Source organism: Rhinolophus hipposideros (assembly GCF_964194185.1).
Source record: "Rhinolophus hipposideros genome assembly, chromosome: 15".
NCBI classification, from domain to species: Eukaryota; Metazoa; Chordata; class Mammalia; order Chiroptera; family Rhinolophidae; genus Rhinolophus; species Rhinolophus hipposideros.
The window spans coordinates 8,877,045-8,898,347 of record NC_138061.1 but is presented as its reverse complement, the minus strand read 5'-3'; the positions used below and the strand labels follow the sequence as shown (position 1 = coordinate 8,898,347).

The window sequence follows — 21,303 nt, the reverse complement described above, 5'->3', positions numbered from 1 at the left end:
TTTTAGCAGTCACACTCCGTCATTTCCACACGATGCTATTGGTTCACGATCAGCCCTGTTCCTTGTGGGAGGTGACTGTGAAGGGACAGGAACACGTAAAAGCAGAATCAGTGGGGACCTCTTAGAAGCTGGCTACCACACCTTCGTTATTAATAGCTGTGGAAGAATCGAGGGCACCCAGACAGCCTTCACTAAGAATAGAAGCTAGCATTGCAGAAGTGCTCTTCAAACTGTAATTTAATTTTTACTATTGTATAGAATAAGTCATATCTGAGACATAGTCTATTTTGAATGATCTCTAGTGTTGCCAAAAATATTCACTAATTTAAAAGGATGAAAATTATACTGCAAATGTGAAAGATTGATATTTGGTAGTTATAATAAAAATAACCTAACTGTGTAGATGAGTAGCAGTGTAATGTCCTTTGGAAAATCTCTTTACTTTCTTAGTAACATGTGTAGCCCGTCTTTAGAAGCCCAAGGAAGTCCCCATCTGAGCTCTTCTATGCCACTCGCGAACACTTCAGTCTCTTGTAATCACTTCACATTTGAGAAGAGAATGTAGAAACAATACAGTAATTTTCGAGACGCCAGTTCCCCCCTCTCCCACCCCCAAAAAAGTTTGAAATTTTTGGACATTGACAGGAGTTTTCCTTTTTATAAGTGCTTCTTGCAGTATGGTAATTGCACGCCACACAGCTTTTAAAGTTCTAACTTTTTGTGGGGATCTGAGGTCAGGATAGGGAAATCTGTATTCTGCCTGCCAGATGCTTTTATTGCACAGCTAGAAGCAGCTTCCTCAAAGAATGACCAGCCTGATGAGTAATAAGGATCTAGTCTCCAGTGACATTAGTACACACGAGTGAAGTTAGTGCATATGTGCTCGTATTTTAGAGCAGATTATTTTTAAGGAAAGGGAATGGAGCATTTACTGATAATACAAGAGGAATTGGTTTGGTTTATTATTTTTATTTTCTGTAATTAAAATATTTTCTAGGGATTATAATGTAGAATTTAGGCAGAGGTTTTGTTTGCTTATTTTAATCCATTATTTATGTTACCCGCCTCAAATGTGAAGTATTAAACATTTGTTTTGAGTTGAAATTTTCCCTTTGGATTTGGTCCCATAACTATAAAGTATATGAAAATGACAACAAGAGGAAGGTTTGGCATATTTTAAATTACTTTCTCATGGAGATTCTATAGTAGTTGACTGCTTTTATTCAGAAAGCTGGGACAATGGGCAAGAGGGCATCCTTGCTTTGCTGCCAGCCTTATTTGTGGTTTTTTGAACATCATATTTTACATGTAGGCAACATATCAGTGTCAGCTAGTAACAGTCTATTGCGTTTACATCTTTCATTCTCTCAGGATTATCTGGAGCCACAAAGCAAGGTTGTGGCACATCCTCTGAAAGCACATGGTGCCTCCATATGGTCTGTGTTCCATCAACAAACTCTTAGGTAGAAAGGTCTGGAATGTTTAGTTGTACAGTTGTATTAATACATCACTTGTCCTTCTAAGCTGATAACACTAATTTATGGGCTAATTTAAATGTTAATATTCTAATTTTTAGAAGTTAGAAAGTAAGATTATAAAATGTTAAAATTTTCAAGACTAAAACATAAATGTAAAGGCACATTGTTAATTAAATATTCTGTTAATATGGTCAGAACAGAAATAAGATCTTGGAGTATTGTTTCATATACATAAGTCTATTTATTTAACATAACCTCCTATGTTTTTTTAATTGAATCCACTAAAGTACTCATTTTTAATACAGTTTTTCTTTTGTTTCCTGCCACTAGGATTTACGCAGTATTTGGTGTGTGCGCCCATCCGTTTAATAGTCACTTGGGCAACCCGTGGAGCTTTCCTGCTCCTTACTATGGCTAACAGGAGAACTAAACATATGCATTTTTATATTGTTCTGTAAATGCAGAAACAAGAAGTAATTGAGCAATAATACTATTTAATAGCCAATGTATATTAACTGTTTATTGTGTGGCAGGCACTGTTTTAAGGCCTTTACCTGTATACATTTATTAACACTAATGGGAACTCCTCAAGTTTCATGAATTTACCCTACTTTATTGATGATAAAAATCCAAGACACAGAAAGATTAAGTAAACATGCCCCAAATCATGTCACAAATTAAGTGATAAAACTCGAATCCAGAGCCCAGGCTCCTAAGCTTCTGTCACACAACCTCTGTGCATTTGTTGCAGCTGCAGTCTCCTTTCTTTCCCAGTGTGGAGTCATTACAGTAGTGCTATATTCTTACATTTGTGTTTCTATTTGTAACATTTTTGCAAAGCTTTCTGTGGATTCAAATTGTGCAGGAGCCTTTAATGTACAGTAGCTCGCCACATTCTTTATTCCAGAAGGTATCTATGAAGCTCTGAGCCCGGTTTTTCAGTAGAAAAATTGCTGCACAGTTGTTATGAAATGGCTCTGAGTTTCCCTTGGAACAGATTTATTTATCCTTTTGCAGGAAGAGAGAAGTCGGAGACAAGTGCTCTCTGGAATTGGTTTCCTTTCCTTCTCATTTTTTCATCTTTTAATTTTCTTCTCTTTAAGGTATTTGCTTCTCAAAAAGACAGTTTCTCTATAAATCTAGTTCAGATAACTTAATATCTACCAAATTGAAATCTCTTGTTTTTTCATAGTTGAAATTGATGTGCTATGTAGATCTTTCTGAGTCCAAAGTCTATCTGTTACTGTTAGGTGGCATTCATAATAAAGCAAAACCGTTTATAATTAAGTTTTATTAAAATATATTATTTCGTCACAGTTATTAAGTAAAAATATTGGCTCTGGTATGACAGTTTATGAGTAGTGAAATTTACGTGTATCTGTTGATGTTCTTTTCTAGGGAAGCATGGGTAGTATTACCTGCATTGCTTGGAAAGGTGATACTTTAGTTCTTGGAGATGTGGATGGAAATTTAAATTTTTGGGATTTGAAAGGCAGAGTGTCCAGGTAAGAGTTAAGAATGCAGTCCTGTTATTTGGTTAAAAAAAAAAGAAAAGTAATCTCTTGATATGGTTCCATTGGAGGCTGTGACTTGGTAAGCAGGGTCACCAAACATGGCCTGTAGCATGGACCTGGGATCTCTTGTCACTGAACTTGGGAGGAAGGGCCTTGAACCAAGCTCTGGATCATTCGTATCTGCAAGTGGCCCCTACAGAAGTGCTGGGACACTATTCCAGCTATTGTTAAAGGGCAGACCCTTTCTGGGAGATGTGGCTCTTTTCCCAGAAAGTAAAGTGGTTCTCCCATCACCAGAACTTGTCAAAATTGGAAGTAGAAAAGAGACATAGTCTTTGGTGATGAGGTGTCACTCTACTTCATATTGGTGTTTTGGTTTTTATTTGTTTGTCCTCAGAGGGATACCTACACATCGGAGTTGGGTGAGGAAGATTCGTTTTGCCCCTGGTAAAGGAAACCAAAAATTAATAGCCATGTACAATGATGGAGCTGAAGTGTGGGATACTAAAGAGGTAAGCCCAGCTCCCCGTGTGTTGCAATGATACAAGTGAAGCTGCTGCCTGCAGAAACTGTTTTTTTCTTCCTTCTGATTTGGAAATGAAAACTATATAATGGCCTTGTCAAACTTAAAACAATTTTCTTCTTAAATTTTTTCTTTTACAGTATTTCTGTCCCAAAGGCAACAACTTAACAGATTTTTCAAAAACGTCCTCACTGTCTTTGGGACCTTTAAGATGCAGTCTGCATGTGGAACTAGCTGCCAAAGACCATTGAGTGTTAGTTTTCCACTGGGCCTTTGCCCAGGCACCAGCTTTCTTTGACTATGGAATCTAGAGTGATAAACTCATCCTTTTCTTTCTGAAAGTGACAACCAAATTCACTCTTGAAGGTTCAGATGGTGAGCAGTTTAAGAAGCGGAAGAAATGTGAACTTTCGGATATTGGACGTGGACTGGTGTACATCAGATAAAGTGATCTTGGCATCAGATGACGGGTGTATCAGAGTCCTCGAGATGTCTATGAAGTTCACGTGTTTTAGAATGGATGAACAAGAGTTAACCGGTAAGGAATGCTAATGAAAGGATGCTTTGAAATCTGTATTTTGCCCAAGCTGCTCCCTTTTAGGGAGAGAGCTGCTTTTGTTCATTTCAGTCTTCTTTCTAAGAATCTGAGTTTAAGAAAACATGTTAACTTAAAGCTTGAGTGTTTCTACTGCTAAGAACTCCAGTATGGTAAGTGCTCTTTCTTTAACCCTTTCCTTAGAGCTTTTCCAAATGATCAAAGATGTTTACATTCATAAAAATGGCTACTCAGAATTTTGGAGAACACATCAGAGGACATGATCTAGTGATAGGTGTTGCTGGCTTTTTAATAATGAGCCTTGTATCTTTTGCAAATATGTATCATTAAAAGTCACTTTGGAAAGTGTTCTGAGTATTATGCATTTTGATGCCTATCTTATGACTTGTTAAATGGCCAGTCAAAACAAAATTAGATGATTATACTATCTTATCCTTTATTGTATGGTTGTTTTAAGATTGCTTTTTACCAGAATGAAAAATATTTTAGTGCAAATAACCTCATAAGTTACTTTAAGAGAAGAATATTCTGATCCTAATTGGAGCAAAGCAGGAAACTTCTCATTAAGTATTCTCTCAGCATAGCTTTGGTGTACACGCCAGGCTGTCTGATCTGTCAGTTTCCTGAGAGACTTGTTTAGTCATTTACGGAGTCTCAGCGTATAACTCTCAGCTCTGGGAATTGTCCGTACTTTGTAGAATCAGCCTTCGGCCCATTCAGGGACAGTCACGTTTTGCAAACCTGCTCCTCATTGCCAGGTTCATGCCTGAGGTACTTCCCCATTGCTGCTGATGTTGGCGGGGCTACCTGTACCTTAGGTCAGGTGTGCTTTTGTCTGTCTCTCCCGCCCCTGACTCTGTACTTGGGCAGCACCTCTTCTTAGTATAGAGCTGTGACTGCCATCTGGCAAAGCCCCGAAGTGCAGCGTTGCGTTTCCATGTCGTCCTTCAGACTCTTGCCAGCTCTGCAGAAATAGCAGGTCCTCCTCCTGGGGAAGGAGAAACTTTGATACTGATTTTAAACCTAAAGTTACCAAGGCAATGGAGACAACTTCAAGGATGGTTTTTCTTTTAATTCAGTTACTAGTTCAGGTAAAGATTGTGCAGATATAATCTAAATGTTTGAGAAGCTTTTCTTTGACCTTTAATTTAAAATATGAATCTAAAAATCTCCAAAGCCAAGGTAGCTTCTTCTTAAAATTAACTGACTACAGAATTAGAGCCCATTATTAACCCGTTGAATACCACATTTGAACATCTGACCTGCACCCAATTTTGGATTGCATTTTTCTTTTACAGTTTTTCTAATATTAGAAAAAAATCATTTCTATTTAACCTGTACTGTTGTGGCCTTAGGTAAAAAGGGAAAAAAAAATTTAAATAGTACTGGAGAAAGGTCAATAAAATTGTGCCTGCATTCTACAAATTGAACTTTAAACTCAGAACAACACTTGGTAAATGTTAAAGAATAAAAACTGGTGATGGTGTAAACATGGAGTTAGGAGGAAGATGTCCGTATATTTACCTCGAGGCACGTGTTGACTTGGTCTCGAAAAAATGTTCGCTATAATGTATTTCTATTCTGGGGAATTATAAATGTATTTTGGACTTATTGATGTGAGATAAAAATAAAATCGTTTTAGGTCAGGTGCATTGATATATCACAGTTAATATATTTTCTTCAGTTCTCTTTGGTAACAAGTAGAGAATATCATAAAATACTGATTTAAATTTGTCTGTTTTCTTAGAAGAGCTTAGGTAGTCCTCTCTTTCTATGCCCACTTTATTTACATTTGTCTCTCCACTCACCCCCACCCCGAACCACAATAAAGGGAGATGTCAGACAAATGTAGAAGATCTCCCTGTTTTTGACCTGGAGAGCCCTTCTTACCTGCTGCCTTATTATCAGGAGCAAAAAAATGGCATAAAAAAATCTTAATATTCTTTTTAGCAGCCTCTTAAAGGAATCTAAGAGTATGAGACTTGCTTAGTAACATGCTAGTATGATGCAGTTTCCACACACCATAAATAGTATCCACACGTGTCAGCGACTCTTTAGTCTACCTTCCTCCCAGCTGGTGGGCCACTGGTGAACACATTTTTTCCAAGTGTGCTCATATGGAAAGATGCTTTCTAAAATCAGGTTTATACACGAACGTTTCCTCTTTGTCTGCCTCAGCTTTCCACAGTTGTTTTCTAGTAGTTTTCATTTGGGGCGTTTGGAAATGTGCCGCGACTTGTGAGTGTGGGGCGGTCCAGGGATGCTAAATAACATGCAATGCATGGAACAGTCTAGACGATGAAGAATTGTCCTGCCCAAAATGTCATTAGTGTCCCTTGTCTCCCTTCTTCCCCGTCATTGAGTCCCTGTGAACAAAATCACCTCTTCTTCCTAGATTGCCTGCTCACCTTGACATTTGCCACTTTCAAGTGGTGACAGAGTAAGTTTTCTGCTGCTTCTCTTCTTGGCTCTTCATTTCCTGATTTCCTGCATTGCTGTCACACAGGCACCTGACAGCCTGCGTGTGTTTCTGATTAACACCTCAGATAGAGGCAGCCCAGACTAAGCAGAATGTATCTAAGAGAAGTAGCAATGATGCCAACTGCCTTTTCATTCTAGTTGTCCCGTGGGCAGAAGGCAGTGAGCCCTTGCAGGTGAGTTTCCCTAGCTGTGCGGTAGAGGATCGCCTGTTTTCATGGCTGATCTTTGCCCTTGAGAAGAAAGATTTAAGTTCATTTGCGTGTGGGAGGTACTAGGTTCACTTTCAGCTTGTTTGTGCTCATGGGATGCTATCGATTGACAATACTTTGTTTGGAGAAGTAACACGTATTTGTTTTTAAAACTAAGACATTTCCTTCAGTTTTACTCAGGCTGTAAATGTCTTGCTCACATTACATAAACACTCTGCAGTGCTCTCAGAAGATTATCTTGTGTCTTTTCATTTATCTACTGATTACGAAACTGCCATGTAGTTTTCATGTAGCATGGGAACTGTACTTGAGCCATTCAAGTTTAATTTGTATTAATTTTTTGTTCCATGACATTTACTATTTCCAAACTGTTTGTGACTTACTGCCAGCAGCTACTACTGTCTGATAGCAAAAGAGGCTGACTTGAAAATTAGGGGTGAATAGAAAGAGGGAGCATTCAGTAAATTAAGCACCATCATCCCTTCCAGTGCTGAGTTTAATGGTTCTATAGATAGGTAGGTAAGCCTCATTCTTACCAGGTACATTCCTTCGTTTATAACCTGAGTGTAAAAGAAAAGAGAAATTTGACTAAATGGAAGTAAAAAAACAACACAACAACTTTCAGAGCAGAAGAAACTATAAGCAAAGCAAAATACAAATGATAACCTGGTGAAAGTATTTACATGTCATTAACAGATTGTTCACAGGGAGAAATAAAAGATATACAAATGGCCTTTAGCCATATGAAAACATGTCACCTTTATTCATAATAAGAAAGATACAAATTCAAACTACACTGAGAAACCATTTCTCACCCATCACACTAACAGAAATTCGAAAGCTTAACAACAATCTGTTGCAAGGCAGTGAGAAAACAAGCACCTTCATACACAGCATGCGGAGTGATCCCTGTAGGAAATTCCATTTCCTGACCAAAAAGAACTAGGGCTCCTTGGACAAACAGCTTTTTCCAGGATAAAAGCAGAAAAGACGCAAGATGAGTCTGCGACATCATGCAGTGACAGAAATTAAAGAAAGAATTGAAAACCAGTGAGAACCTGTCATAAGGATAGAGACCAGCTTTGAGGGGCTTCTGTCAAATTCAGGGGAGTATGAGCATTGCAAAGAATGATGGTAATATGGAAATCAGTGTTGAATAAAAAGAAAATCCATCACTTCATGGTAATATTCAAAGAGAGAAGTGGGAGTGGGCAAGAAGGGAAAGCTCGTGTTTATAGAAGAATGCCACTTGATAATGTAAACAGAATGGTAGAAGTACACAATCACCAATTTGTAACTCCTAACGTAATAATTGATTCAAGCCAGGATCATTAAGTGGATGTCCTATTACTGGGTGAAAGAGTGTTTGGGAACAGGAAGTTCAGTCTCTGTATCTCCTCCACACATCACTTACTTGCTCTGAAGGGAAAAAGGTGCCCTGACTAGAGAGAGCTTTGGTGCGTTCCCGCCTAACTAGATGGTCAGATGGAGTGTTATGTACCAGAAGGAAACCAAGTCACACGCTCCTTCTGGTGGGATCGGTGGGGTGCACACAACATCCCCTGAGTGCTTTTCTGGCCAAAAGTGATTCACCTGAGTCCGATGCTCAGAAAACACACAAATCAGAATGTAAGCCATTTTCCAAGACGACTGCCTCTTCAGTAATGAAAACATGTACGATCAAAAACAAAGTGGGAGGTCTGTCTTAGATTAGAGAAAGCCAGAAACCTGACAAGACAGTGCAGGCGGCAGCCTTTACTAGACCTTAGATTTTTGAAGAGAATACAGTTGTCAGGATACTTGGTGGATGACAGAGGACTTTTGAATGTGAACTACATTCAAAGTGACTTTATTGAATCGGTATTAAAACTCTTGTTTGTGGGGGAAAAATAGTGGTATTAGAACTATGCTTAACGAGTTTCCAACATAGAAATTGAAAAGTCCATGTAAAATATTTTATCTATGATTTAATTCGTATTTAACTACGTAGAATGAAGCTTCCTATGAACCACATACGCAGTTTAATTTTCTAGTACCCACATTAAAAAGGTAGAAAGAAACAGATGCAATTGATTTTAATAAAAATTGTATTTAAGTCAGTATACCCAAAATGTTATCATTTCAACACAGCAATATTAAAAATTACTAATGAAATATTTTACATTTTTTTTGGTAAGTATTTAGTCTTCAAGATGCATTGTGTATTTTACATTTAGAGCATGTCTCAATTCAGAGGACAAGCTTTCAGCAGAAATACTCGAGTTGTATTTAGATTTTATAAAATTTACTCTGAAGGTAGGCATGTATCTTAGTTCTTCCAAATATACTTAAAAGTTATCTAGTTATCTAATGACTGAATCAAGTATTGGTTTTTAAATTCAAATTAATTAAAATTAAATAAGATAAGCATTCGTTTTCTTCATTGTAGTCTCCATATTTCCAGTGCTCAGTCGCCACGTAGGAATAGTGGCTGCTGTATTGGACAGCAGACCGTAAAGTCTGTGGTCACTTACGGAAGGCAACACCCCCTGAAGATTTGTGTGATTTCATGTAATTGTATCTATCCAAAGGCTCCATGGAAGACAGGCTCTGCAGGACGCAGGAGGGCAGTGAGGCTGAGTTTGTAAAAGCCAGCAGGTTCCAGAGACTGTGTATAAGGTTGAAAGTCTGATGGAGTCCAGCTGTTCAGGGACTAGGGCCCAGCTGCCTGGCTGATGGAGTCTTTGGGTCTTCTGTTTCTCCGCACTGGAACTTGAAAAACAGGCAGATCCTGTTTGTTGTCTTAAGTAAGCCAGATGCTGCATGTGGGGGATGCTAGGGCCCAGAGTCTGGGGAAATAGTCCTTTTGTCAAGGGTTACCTTTATTGGTGAGCCATGAGGATGCAGCTGATCCCTTTATGAGAAGCTCAGGGTTGATGGGCCATGTTAGTTTAACAGTCTCAGAAAAGCAAAGACGTTGAATAGGATAAGCTGGTACTGGTAAATGATTATTGTTAGTATTTTAAAATAATGAGCTGTATTGCTATCTGTTAAGTCTTCACATTGAATCGTTTATTTAGGTGGGATTATTATGTACCATCAGGAGACCTAAATCTTCAAAAGACGGAGAAAAATATGTTAGTTTGAATGAAGAGAATCTCTTCTCTTAGCCTGTGGGTCTTAACTAGTGAGAACACTAAACATACTCTCTTGCTTGCCACCAGACTTATACATTTTTCTCTACTGACTTCTCTGTAAACTGGTGGTATCAAATTTTATTTAAAAAGAAAAAAAAAACTTTTTTTTTTTTTTTAATCTAGAGCCTGTATGGTGCCCGTATCTCCTTATTCCAAGGGCCTCTCTCACTTTGAAAGCTTTCTTACTACACCAACCTTGGAATGGACAGTATTCTCTGGATATTTCTCATGTGTAAGTTTTTTTCCTTTCTTTTTTTTTCTGTTCTTAATTTCCTTGGAGTTGAAGGACACTTATAAAAATCAGCAGCAGCCAGAGTAAATCCAGGACTTAAAGGCTTGGGACCTTAAAACCATGCTGAGGATTAGAATCGTCACTTGGCCTCTAGTTTCTTCCCCTCTGGGGCCTTTGGAGGCGTGAGTCTGAGGAGGCCTGTACACATGCTGCTCTCAGGTGGCCCTGTGGTCGTCTTGCAGTCTGAACACAGGGCATGGCATGATGAGTGTGAAGAGGGCCAGTTGAGGCCAAGGCTTAATTCTTTTTAAAAACAGCAAGAATGGGCCTACTTCAGAGGTATTTTATGTTTTATAAATGTCCATGCCTGCCTCATTGCAAAACTATTCCCAGAAACTGTCTAGTAATTGTTCATTAAACCCCCAAGTGCTCGGAACTTACGCCATGTGGAATGCACAGGTGGGCATGGGTTAGAGGACTAAAAAAAATGCAGTGTTAGGGTGTGTGCATGCTCCATGAAGGATCTGCTGAGGGGACACGACTGTCCCTTCTGCGGAGAGAACGAACACTTCCCTTCAGCCCTCGCCAAATGCCTTATTAACATGAGTCTAAACCTGTAGTTTTTAGAGCCCACTGATTAATGTTCTGGTTTCTTGAAAGTCAGACTTTCTTCACTCATCTCTTTGTTTTGACTAAAAGCAGACGTGAAAGATGATTGGTGGGTCCTGAGTAAACTTTGGTGGGTCCTGAGTATTTTGGTCTAACCAGGTTTTTAACTAAGGGTTACAAAGAGGTTATTTCTGTATTAACACAGCTTTTCTTCTGGTGAAAAAATAAGTGGTTTTAAGTGAAGAGATAATGAACTCATTCAAAATCTTTTCTGTACAGTGATTATCCAGAAAATGAAGACATAAAGAATCTCCTGCAAGAGCAGTTGAATTCACTGTCTAAGTAAGCATTCCGACTATGTTTTATTAAAAGATAAGAATATGGGAAAGAAAATATAATAATTTAGGCTTTTTAAAATTAATTTGCGTTTTAGAAAACATGAGTGGCCCAAGGAGAGACCGTTTCTATCACTTTAAAATCTTTGTTTTGTAGACATGCTTATTTCATAGTTACATGCCAGAGCATCTGTCTTCAGCAACTTCATAAGTGGCAAGTGGCTGTGGTCCCCTATCGGACCAGAGTAGAAGCTGTGATGCAAGTGTCCTCGCAGCCCCTGGCCTCCATCACGAGTGCCCTGAGAAGCCGCATGTGACAGGATTTAGCGGCAGGGCGATGCTTGGGAGTCAGCTTCCTGCTTCTCAGATGAGTTCCCCGAGTCAGGTGCTGTGTGCACAGTTCTGGCTAAGAAATCAGAAGGTTCCCTAAGCCAAGAGCACGTAGAAGTATATATTAGCAGTAATATTGCAAAGGAAGTAGAATAGAGGACCACAAGGAGTTCTTGGTAAAACATAACACATTTTTGCAATCTAGAATCTGTCACACCTAATTATAATATTTAATAAGTAAGCCATAATAGAATGTTTTACTGATGTCAAATTCAAAATAATTATTTTTTTCCTGTGTTCAAAGGTTAACATTTGTGCTTAAATGGAAAAGAATAGATTTAAAGAATATCTTTCTTCTCCCCCCTCCCAATTTATGAATATACTTATATATTTGGCTATTTTAGAAATACCAACTTATAAAAACACTAGCCCTTCTTCCTTAAATATTTTGTTTTGGGGATAGTTTCAGAAGTTATTTCTGAACGCATCTTCTCTAAGGTATATTCTGTTCCTGATAATTAGCAAAGTCATTTCTTGATAATGACGTTGTTCTTCTAATCGCTAGGCAGCTGTTCTAGTTTCAAAAATGGGAGTTGAACTGTTGCAAGAATGTCAGCCAGAATCAGAGGCTCACAGCCCTTGCGGTGCCCTCTGGGTACTGCTTCTCCACGTCTAGATACACACTCTGTGCCCGATGAGCTTCTGTAATGTTAGGGACATGGCAAACTATCTTTCATAAGTTTTAAACATACCCATTGAGTGGAATTTTCCTTTTCTAGAGTATGTTGATTTATCTCCTTGCTTTATTGTTGAATTAAAAATTTTTTCCTCTCCTTTATCTGGATTCCCGTCTGCAGTGACATAAAGAAACTCTTGCTCGATCCAGAATTCACTCTCTTGCAGAGATGCCTGCTTGTTTCAAGGTAACGCTATTTGAAGTGTGCTGTGTACAGAAAATTTCGGGTTCGCTCATTTCTCTTGTCACGGATTTTAGGTTAAGATCAGACTCTAAAATCTAAATTGTAGAAAAATATTTTAGTCGTCCTTAACATATGACTTAATTAATTTAGAAAGTAGTAATATGATTAGGAAAAAATATGTTTTAAGTGTGAAGTCTAGGCCTTCTTTAGTGAAAAGCCTCCTTTATACAGACAGCTTTTTAAAATACATGTTTTAAAATATTAGCTATAAAGGGCATGTCCTAAAATATACTGATAAGTTATATTTAGAAGCAGTAGCCTGCACTTCACCGTACAGTAGAGTTGTCACTTGTAAAACAGATATTTCCCTCCACTCCCCAGAGAATAAATTGCAAGTGATTTCCCCTCCTCATTTAGCCAGTTATCCCAGAGGAACTTCTTCCTTCATGTGATGCTGTGGTCCAGGTCAGAAGTGCTGCTAACGGCAAACCAGATAAATCCCAGGGGCCCAAGCTTCTAAACTGGGGCCTTGCTCCTACACACAGCACACAGAGGTTTTGGGCTGAAGGGAGCCTATGCAGTCAGGTCCCTGTTCTGTGGGAGCCACAGTAAGAGGCTGGGGAACTTGCTGCTTCGACACTTTGACCCTGCCAGGCCCCTCGCCAGTGTCCCCAGTGCTTTTTCATATGATAGCACTGTGCTCCCAGTTTTTCCACTCCTGTGGGAAGCCCCTGTCCAGGTCCAGGTCTGCTGTGTGAGTTCAGGAGCGACTCTGGTTTCACGTTCCCAGGCTCTACGGCGATGAATCAGAGCTGCACTTCTGGACAGTCGCTGCTCATTACCTGCACAGCTTGTCCCAGGGGAAGTCGGTGAGCACACTGGCTGTGAAAGAGCCTGCTGCTCGGGAGAAAATGAACAACCCCCTGGACATAGGTTACGACATACTCTGTGAGAACGCCTATTTTCAGGTATTACTTTCATGTAGACTTTCCTCATCTTGATTACTTCCGTCTTTGTAACTATCTGAAGCTTGGGAACCTTTGGAACTAAGTTGAGGTCCACACAATAGAACCGAGAGCCTCAGCACATTTGCATAAAGAAGACCTGACTCAGGACTTGTTACTGAGTTTTATAATACACACACAAAGGTTTTTATTAACAGTTATTTGATTTTTTACCTTTGCCTAAAAATTTTTAACTTACAAGGATTATCTTAATTCTCTCATTTTATTAATTTTCTATTAATAAATATTTCCTTCAAATGGTTTGAATTTACTATTTTATATATAAAAATGTAGCTTCATAATTGTTTTAATCTATAGTGTATTACTTCAGTACATGTAGGGATTTTTCATCCAGCTCTACTCAAGTGCCGATTTCTATAAGGAGGCAGACTCGCCCACGAATGATAATACATTGCAACATTTTTTCCTTTTCAAATTCTTAATAAACTATTGTATTTCTGTAGTTGATTAATAACCTTATTTATATTTAAGTAATTTAAAAGTCATAATCCAGGCTCAGTTTTCCTTTTTCCCCCCCTACTCTAGAAATTTCAGCTGGAAAGGGTTAATCTGCAGGAAGTGAAAAGGTCAACTTATGATCATACACGGAAATGTACAGACCAACTACTTCTCTTGGGTCAAGTAAGTGAATTCTCGTAACTTCATATTTCATGGAGTTGTTAGTTGATTAGTATTTCAGAGCATCCTCTCTCTCTCTCTCTCTCTCTCTCTCTCTCTCACACACACACACACACACACACACACACACACACACACACACACATCATCGTGTTTCTCTGTAAGTGTAAGTGTAAATTTAGGCTTTCTCTCAAGATAAGACCAGCAAATCTTGTAAGAAAGTGAAAATATATGGTTAACCAGCTTGTCTGCTTGTAGTGTTGGCTTCCAGAATGCCAAACGAGACCTGATTATTTGTCTTATTTTGTTTGTGTCTTTGAATTGACTGGTGTAAAGCCAGAATAAGCAGTTCCTGGAACACCTAGTTAAACCAGACTGTGGTTTTACATTTGTCCCGAAGAAGCAGTGAAGTACTTTGTATATGTAAACAACGTGTTCATGAGCAGTGTTGGAAAATGAAAGTATTCTTCCAGCTATAAACTTCAGTGTTTCAAATTATGAAATGCAAAAGTTATGTTGGAGGAAGATGATCTCATAATTAGAAGAATTGTTTCTTTATTAGACAGACAGAGCTGTGCAGTTGCTATTGGAAACAAGTGCAGATAACCAGCATTATTATTGTGATTCACTGAAAGCCTGTTTGGTCACAACTGTCACCTCGTCGGGCCCCTCCCAGAGCACCATTAAGCTGGTGGCAACTAATATGATTGCCAATGGCAAGTTGGCAGGTAAGATGTGCTTTATGGGTGTGTTCGCCAATACTCCAGAAAATGAGGCCCACTCTCCACAAAGGGTTTGGTTATTAGGGATATTCCCTTCATTTTTATATGTGCTGGAGATAGAAAGATTATTACCAGCTCTTTAGCAGGGAAAGATTTAGCATATCATTTAATCATCTAAACCAGAACACTTTTTAAGAGTGAAGGGGCACTATTTCTAATTGCCAAGACAGTAGGCATAAACTGGAAAAACCTGGGCCAACGAAAATGATAAAAACCGGTGAGTGAGATACTCTTTACCTGTTTATTTTCTGGTCTGTATCGCGCTTCCTACCTGGTTATTTGAGTGGTAACATTGTAGAATTCTGTCTTAATACATAATATTAAAATTTAAGTCAGGAGTGTCTCCAGCAGGTGTATGCACAAGGCTAGATGAGGTCAAATGGTGATTTTCCTTTTAGTGACTTGTCAAAGAGAGAGCTGCACTGTCACTTGAGGGGCTGTTGTTCTGTCTTCCAGAGGGAGTGCAGTTGCTCTGCCTGATAGACAAGGCTGCAGACGCCTGCCGCTACCTGCAGACGTACGGCGAGTGGACCCGAGCAGCATGGCTTGCAAAAGTAGGTGATTCCAGTAGTGCCTTGAACATTTAGGATAGAAATTTCGGTTTCGAACTTTCCACTCATGACTTAGAAGCATATTTTGGCTGCAAAGCTGCTTTGCAAATATTTTCTTAGAACTCTCATCCTCCTATTCTTTCTTAGTATAAATTGCATTTCTTCTTATTAGAAGATGAAGTTATCAATGAAGAGAAAGCAGCAGGCTCCTCTCCCCTCTGGGGTGTGAGCCCAGACACTGCAGCCCAGAGGTGGTACCAGGCCCCAGGCCCTCGGGCTCGGGTCGTTACCATGGCTACACATGGTAAGCAGCCACATCAGGTAGTGTGCTGATGGAGCAAAGCCGGGAGCAGATCCCGTTTCAGTGAAAGTATTTATATAGTGCAGGATGTCTTTGTTTTTAACATGGCATCTTTCTCAGGTCCGCTTAAATTCTGAAGAGTGTGCTGATGTTTTAAAGAGGTGGGTTGACCATCTTTGCTCTCCACAAGTCAACCAGAAGTCGAAGGCCCTTTTGGTTCTCCTCTCCCTGGGCTGCTTTTCCAGCGTGGCTGAGATGCTTCACAGGTACACCCCGAGTCCCATGGCTGATCACAGTGGCCCGTGATTCATCACTTCCTTCTCTCTTGAGGTTCTGCCAGGTGAATGGCAGTGCTTGGTGCCTGGAGTGAAAGGAGAAGCACACTTGCTAGTTTTATTTGTGTAAACCTACAGGGAATGGAATAGTTCTTGTTTATTCTTCATTTGCTCTAGGAGCTATGATGTTTTCCTGCCTACACACTGGTGAAACTTAACAGGCACCCATTTTAAAGGAATATAAAAGAAGTCTTTAGAGAATTGGGGATAATTCAGCTTTGACTAGAGCGACTGAGATGGAGGCCAGAGAGCAGTGGGAAGGGTGACAGAAAGTGTGGCGAGTTGGAGACGCCTGCCCTGAGCATCTTGAAGATGGTCTTAGCTTATTATGGGACCTTTAGTTTATTTAAAACTAAGGCAGGGAGGTTGAGGCAAGTATGGCAGAAGATTACGCGTTAAATCTGGACGGCGGGTGCGTGGATACTTGGCTTCGCTGTAGATTTCTATGTATTTCAACTATTTCACATTTGTTAAGTATTAATAAAAGAGCCTGGGGTTAGGGACGTGAGTATGCTCCCCTCCTTTCCTCTGTAAGCCAGGAGTTAGAAAGGTGATGATAGTGTAACATGCGTACAATCTTTATATGGAAACACGTCCTTGGATGGTTCTACCCCCAAAGCCCTAAGTCACAAAGCCTAACTCTCATTTTGTTCTGTTGAGCAGCATGAGGTACTTCGACCGAGCTGCCTTATTTGTGGAAGCTTGTCTCAAGTACGGTGCATTTGAAGTCAGCGAGGACACAGATATCCTTTGCCTGGAACTTGATGCTGATGAGAAAGCAAATGACCTGAGTGGTTTTTAAGGTTCCTCTTAGTCGTGCTGCCTGGCGGGAACTACAGTACGTCTAGAAAGGTCCATATTCTCATTCACCAAAGCCAACCAAGAGGGAAGAATGAGAGGGAAAGAATCAGAAAGAAGGTTGTTGCATTGCTGGCATCAGCTCCCTGTTATCGATAGTGACAGTCCGATGTGGAACGAGACACAGCAGTTCAGAGAGACACATCATGTAGGCAAGCCCCTGCGGTTCCCCTATCACCAGGGACATCTCACTTCTTGACATCAGTTGAGTCACATTTGTTTGTTTGAGAACAAAACTCCCATTTCCTTGTGCTTGCAGAGCCCCACTTGTTTTCATTGCACTTTTCTTGACTTACTACAGTGTGGTATCATTTCTATATGTCACATACTTGGTTTTCTGTGTATTTTCTACAGAAAATTAAACTTACTCAAGATCATATAGCGAGGCACTGTAAACTGGCCTGTAGTTCAAAGGAGCCATTTTGAATGTCAGGACACCGTGAAACAGGGCCATCTAAAAACCCATCACCCAGGTATCTGGAGTCCTGCCTTGGGACAGGCTTTGTAAATAGAAACTCTCACCGAAACTGTATCTGCCCCAAACTGCCAACCTCTCAGACTCTAAAGTAGCCCAAAGGTTTGCTTGGAAGTTTCTCTTCTGTCATCTTTCTCTTTTCCAGTCTTTAGTGGTGTTTAGGTGGTGGGAGAATCCGGGAGGATGTTAGTTGGGTCTTCTGGGAGAAGGAACAGCTTTGTGCTCAGCCAGTGCTGAGTGTAGTGATGTTACAGATTGAGACATGGCCTCAGCAGGAATGGCCCTCCCCTGGGACGGGGTGCCTGCACTCACCCCTTGCTGCCCTCCGGTGGACACCCTCCATCCTCCTGACGTGGGGCAGAGCTGGCGCTTCTTTCCGCCTGTGGGAGCCTGGGTGGAGTGTTCTCACCTCCTTGCTGCCCCTTTTCCTTAACTGTGGTTTACAGAAACTCATCTCTGCGATATATGCAGATTATGCCCGAAGTCTGAAGAACCTTGGTTTTAAACAGGGAGCAGTTCTTTTTGCTTCGAAAGCTGGGGCGGCTGGCAGAGATTTATTGAATGAGCTGGAATCCCCCAAGCAGGAACCTGCTGAAGAATGACGGGTTAATAAGCGCCAGGGAACCTGACCCCGTAGCCGGGCGCGGTGGGGCATTGGTCTGGCTGTGGTCAAGGTCACAGTGCAGACAGATGGGGATGCCATCCCGCGTCCTGGGAGCTGCTTCACCACATTTCTCATACTCCTTGTGCACAGCAGTGTACAAGCACCTACATTGTTAAAAGCAGACTCCATGTCCTGCGTTTGTCTCGGAGAAAAACGTGAACACTTCAGATTTTGAAAGTGTATGACTTTTTATGCTTTGGAAAGAGAGCTTTAAGAATTTCTGGGAATAAACTTTTAAATCTTTTTAAACTTAAAATTTAAGCAACTGAATTGTTTTTCTCATTAAATTTAAAGATGTTTGAAAAATCTATAGTGAAAGAAGTTTGTGAGACCTATTCCCAAATATGGGCTGTGCCTGTGTTTATATACAATCGTACAAGATACAAACAGAGCAGAAATATTTAAGCAGTAAAAATGACTTACCAAGCCATTCCTTGTTTTTTGACCTTGAAAACACAGAACTGTTCATTCCTTAGTGTAAGCAGTTGCTAAACTTTGTGATTTGGGACTCGTAGGCTCCTAGGGAAATTTTAAGCTTTATGTTTCGTTCCAGTATGTGGAGTCATTGATGTTTTGCATTTTAACTCCTCCTGTGCTGCTTCAAGGTAACCTCCTTTTTGAAATCTTGAATTATCTGTGCTTCAATTATCTGTCTTTGTGTTCTTAATATGAGATGTGACTATTATAAATTATTGCTGAGAATTTAAATGTCTATGACTTACAGAAATCACAAATAAAGAGGACATTCCATCCAGGCCTCTGTGTTCTCTGCGTTGCTGTGTGTGAGGCCAGGAGCCGTGTGGGCTTCTCAGGAGTCAGTCCTGCTGCCCAACCCCAAAGTCGAGGCTGCTCGCTGAACCCAGAGAAATTGGGCCGCGGGGACATAGGGCTGCGGGATCTGCACCCAGGCAGGTGTGTCTCTGGTGCCCGAGGCATCAGGGCTCAGTGTGTGGCTTCAGAAGGGGGCGTAATCCTCATGCCCACCAGGACGTAGGTGTTTCAGGTAGAATCATAGACTCTGCTCCTCAGCCGAGGAACTGAGACCCATGAAGAAGGGCCTGTCCCCGGAAGCTTGTTCCGGGCCGGTGCTTTGGCTAAGTGTCCTAGAAGAAACGCAGGATCCTTTCATGGGTCCTGTAACTGGTCTGTTTCCTTGTCCTTTCTTTGCCAAGGCACTTACAGCAGAGTTTGTAAAGGCCATGGGCAAACACAGCTCTTCTTACGCTGTTTATTATTGAAATGATTGTCCAGATATATTTTATTCATTCAACCACCAATTAGCTAACGGAAAAAAGAGTGCTTGCCTTAGGAAGCAGAGCAGAAAAAGAAGTTTTATTCCAGAGTAGGGCGTTTTGAAAATTCAAGATGCATTTGACGAATAGGTAGTGAGCATTGTCTGGCTGTGGGAACGAGTGGGAGGAGCAGGCGCCGCCGCTTGGTAGGGACCCGCCGAGCACACGCAGAGAGCCTGGGCTTTTGTCCCAGTCCACCTGGCTGGAATGGCAGTCATTACCCTTCGGGACAAGGTGGAGCCTGAGTCTGCGTCAAGATACAAATGGAGGTCCTGTTCCAAACACCCGGCATCTCCCTCTCCTTGGTGACCTCGTGGGCTCAAGGCTGAAACTGCCACATCACCGCAGGAAGCACAGGAAGTCAAGAGCCGACAGGTGTGAGGCACTGCCACAATTGGCCTTTCTGAACTCGAGCTCGTCTTTCCATGAAGGAAGATGGGCTCTGGGGTATGGTTGCATCACAGAGGAGACATCCCAGGGTAACAGACAGCTGCACCTGGAGGGAGAGTGACAGGGACCCCAGGGCAGCCGTCCGCTCCACGTGTCAGCCCCCACAGCAGTGCTTGTCGGGCCTTGGCCCTTCCCTTTGCCACAGCTTGGGTGGAGGGGAGAAGACCTGGGCAGGGGCTTCCGTGGAGGAAGGCCCAGTGCTAGATCCTTCCTCCTGGCTGGTCTCGGCACAGCCATTCCCTGTCACTCGCCGTTACCTTTTTCCTGCTCTCTTGCTAATTAATTGTTCTGCCAGCCGTGGCATGTGGCACGCTTTCACTCCTTCCTTTATATGAAGGAGGTAGCAGGACCTTTTGTTCTTTTAAAATGGGTGTCAGAGCAGCAGCTATGTGGACCTCCTGTTGCTCAGAGGTGGACCTCATCAGGAATTCCCACCAGAATGGACCCTGGTCTGAAAACTCATGCTCTCTCAGCTGTTTCTCGCCTGGACATTTGGTCTTGCACGGGGACAGACGGTATTGTGTTTCAGTGAATCCTGAGCGCGGGGATCACCCATGATATTTCACTCTTCGCAGCAGTACACGATTGAAATAAAGCCATTAGGACACACACATGTAATTATGCCGCCATAAAAGAATTCTGCAAGGCAGAGGCGACAGACGAGTGAGAATATTCTGTGAGCCAGCAGGGCCGTATTTCTTTGGGAGCCTGCTTGTAGTTGATTTGATTCAAAACAATTTGTGATGAAAGAATGTCTCTAAGTTAAAATGTGAAATCATTTTTAATTGATCATACTGGTGGTGCTGGTGTTTTAAAAGAAGGAAGGAAGGAGCTAGGCTTTAGAAACGTGGTTCTCCAGAGAACCACTGGAATCTTAGATGGGTGACCCACAGGGGACATGGGGCAACAGATTGCCCAGCTGCTTTCCTTAACTTAAAGCATCCTTCCATGTGTTTGGTTGGTCAGCCACACAGCATCCACTCAAAACAACCCACGGAAGCCTCGCTTCTCTCCCACTCGGAAGATTTTCATTGGCTCAGGTGCTCGATTGAGTCCCTTCAGACAATTTCAGGCATTTTTCTTAAGTGTTTGGCTCTCCTGCCCCCAGAGGCCAAATAAACACCACCAGAGATTAAGAAACAAAACTCAAAGTAACACAAGGAGGCAAGACATTCTGGATCCATAGGCGATTTGGATTGATGGATTAACTTTGACTTCTTCCATATTTATATGTAGCGAAGCCAAGTGCGGTAAAGGAAGAAGGCTGTTCAAGACCCTGTGGTGTACGGCTTCGGAAAGACTGGTTCTGAACACATAGTTGAGAATTGACAATCAGATAAGACATTCCTCAGTCACTGTTGTCAAAGGATAGCTTGGGTCAGTCTTCTCTTTGCAGTTAAGGTATTTTTACACTGAATAAGGTGGGCCAATGTGGAGGCAGGGGAGAGGAGAGTGACACAAGCAGGGGCCTCTGGAATGAGCCTGCAGACCTAACTCCGCTTACTGCTGTTCTGTAAATTGAGTTTGGGTAGAACACAGCCATGCCTCTCTGTTCACTGGCTGCTTTTGTACAACACAGGTGAGCAGTT

At 41.2% G+C, this 21,303-nt stretch overlaps 1 protein-coding gene across 1 annotated transcript in view; it reads left to right on the top strand.

Annotated features, from left to right (window-relative positions):
* Window positions 1-18,719, top strand: part of WDR11 (WD repeat domain 11) — a 50,812-nt gene extending 32,093 nt beyond the window's left edge. Inside the window, exons 17-29 of the mRNA XM_081075181.1 lie at window positions 2,877-2,983; window positions 3,390-3,504; window positions 3,882-4,053; window positions 10,061-10,169; window positions 11,058-11,120; window positions 12,301-12,366; window positions 13,154-13,331; window positions 13,914-14,009; window positions 14,569-14,734; window positions 15,245-15,342; window positions 15,761-15,906; window positions 16,639-16,719; window positions 17,754-18,719. Of these exons, the coding sequence (XP_080931307.1) occupies window positions 2,877-2,983; window positions 3,390-3,504; window positions 3,882-4,053; window positions 10,061-10,169; window positions 11,058-11,120; window positions 12,301-12,366; window positions 13,154-13,331; window positions 13,914-14,009; window positions 14,569-14,734; window positions 15,245-15,342; window positions 15,761-15,906; window positions 16,639-16,719; window positions 17,754-17,910 (1,554 nt within the window). The 3' untranslated portion in view covers window positions 17,911-18,719. The remainder of the gene's footprint in view (window positions 1-2,876; window positions 2,984-3,389; window positions 3,505-3,881; window positions 4,054-10,060; window positions 10,170-11,057; window positions 11,121-12,300; window positions 12,367-13,153; window positions 13,332-13,913; window positions 14,010-14,568; window positions 14,735-15,244; window positions 15,343-15,760; window positions 15,907-16,638; window positions 16,720-17,753) is intronic.
* Window positions 18,720-21,303: the final 2,584 nt, after the last annotated feature.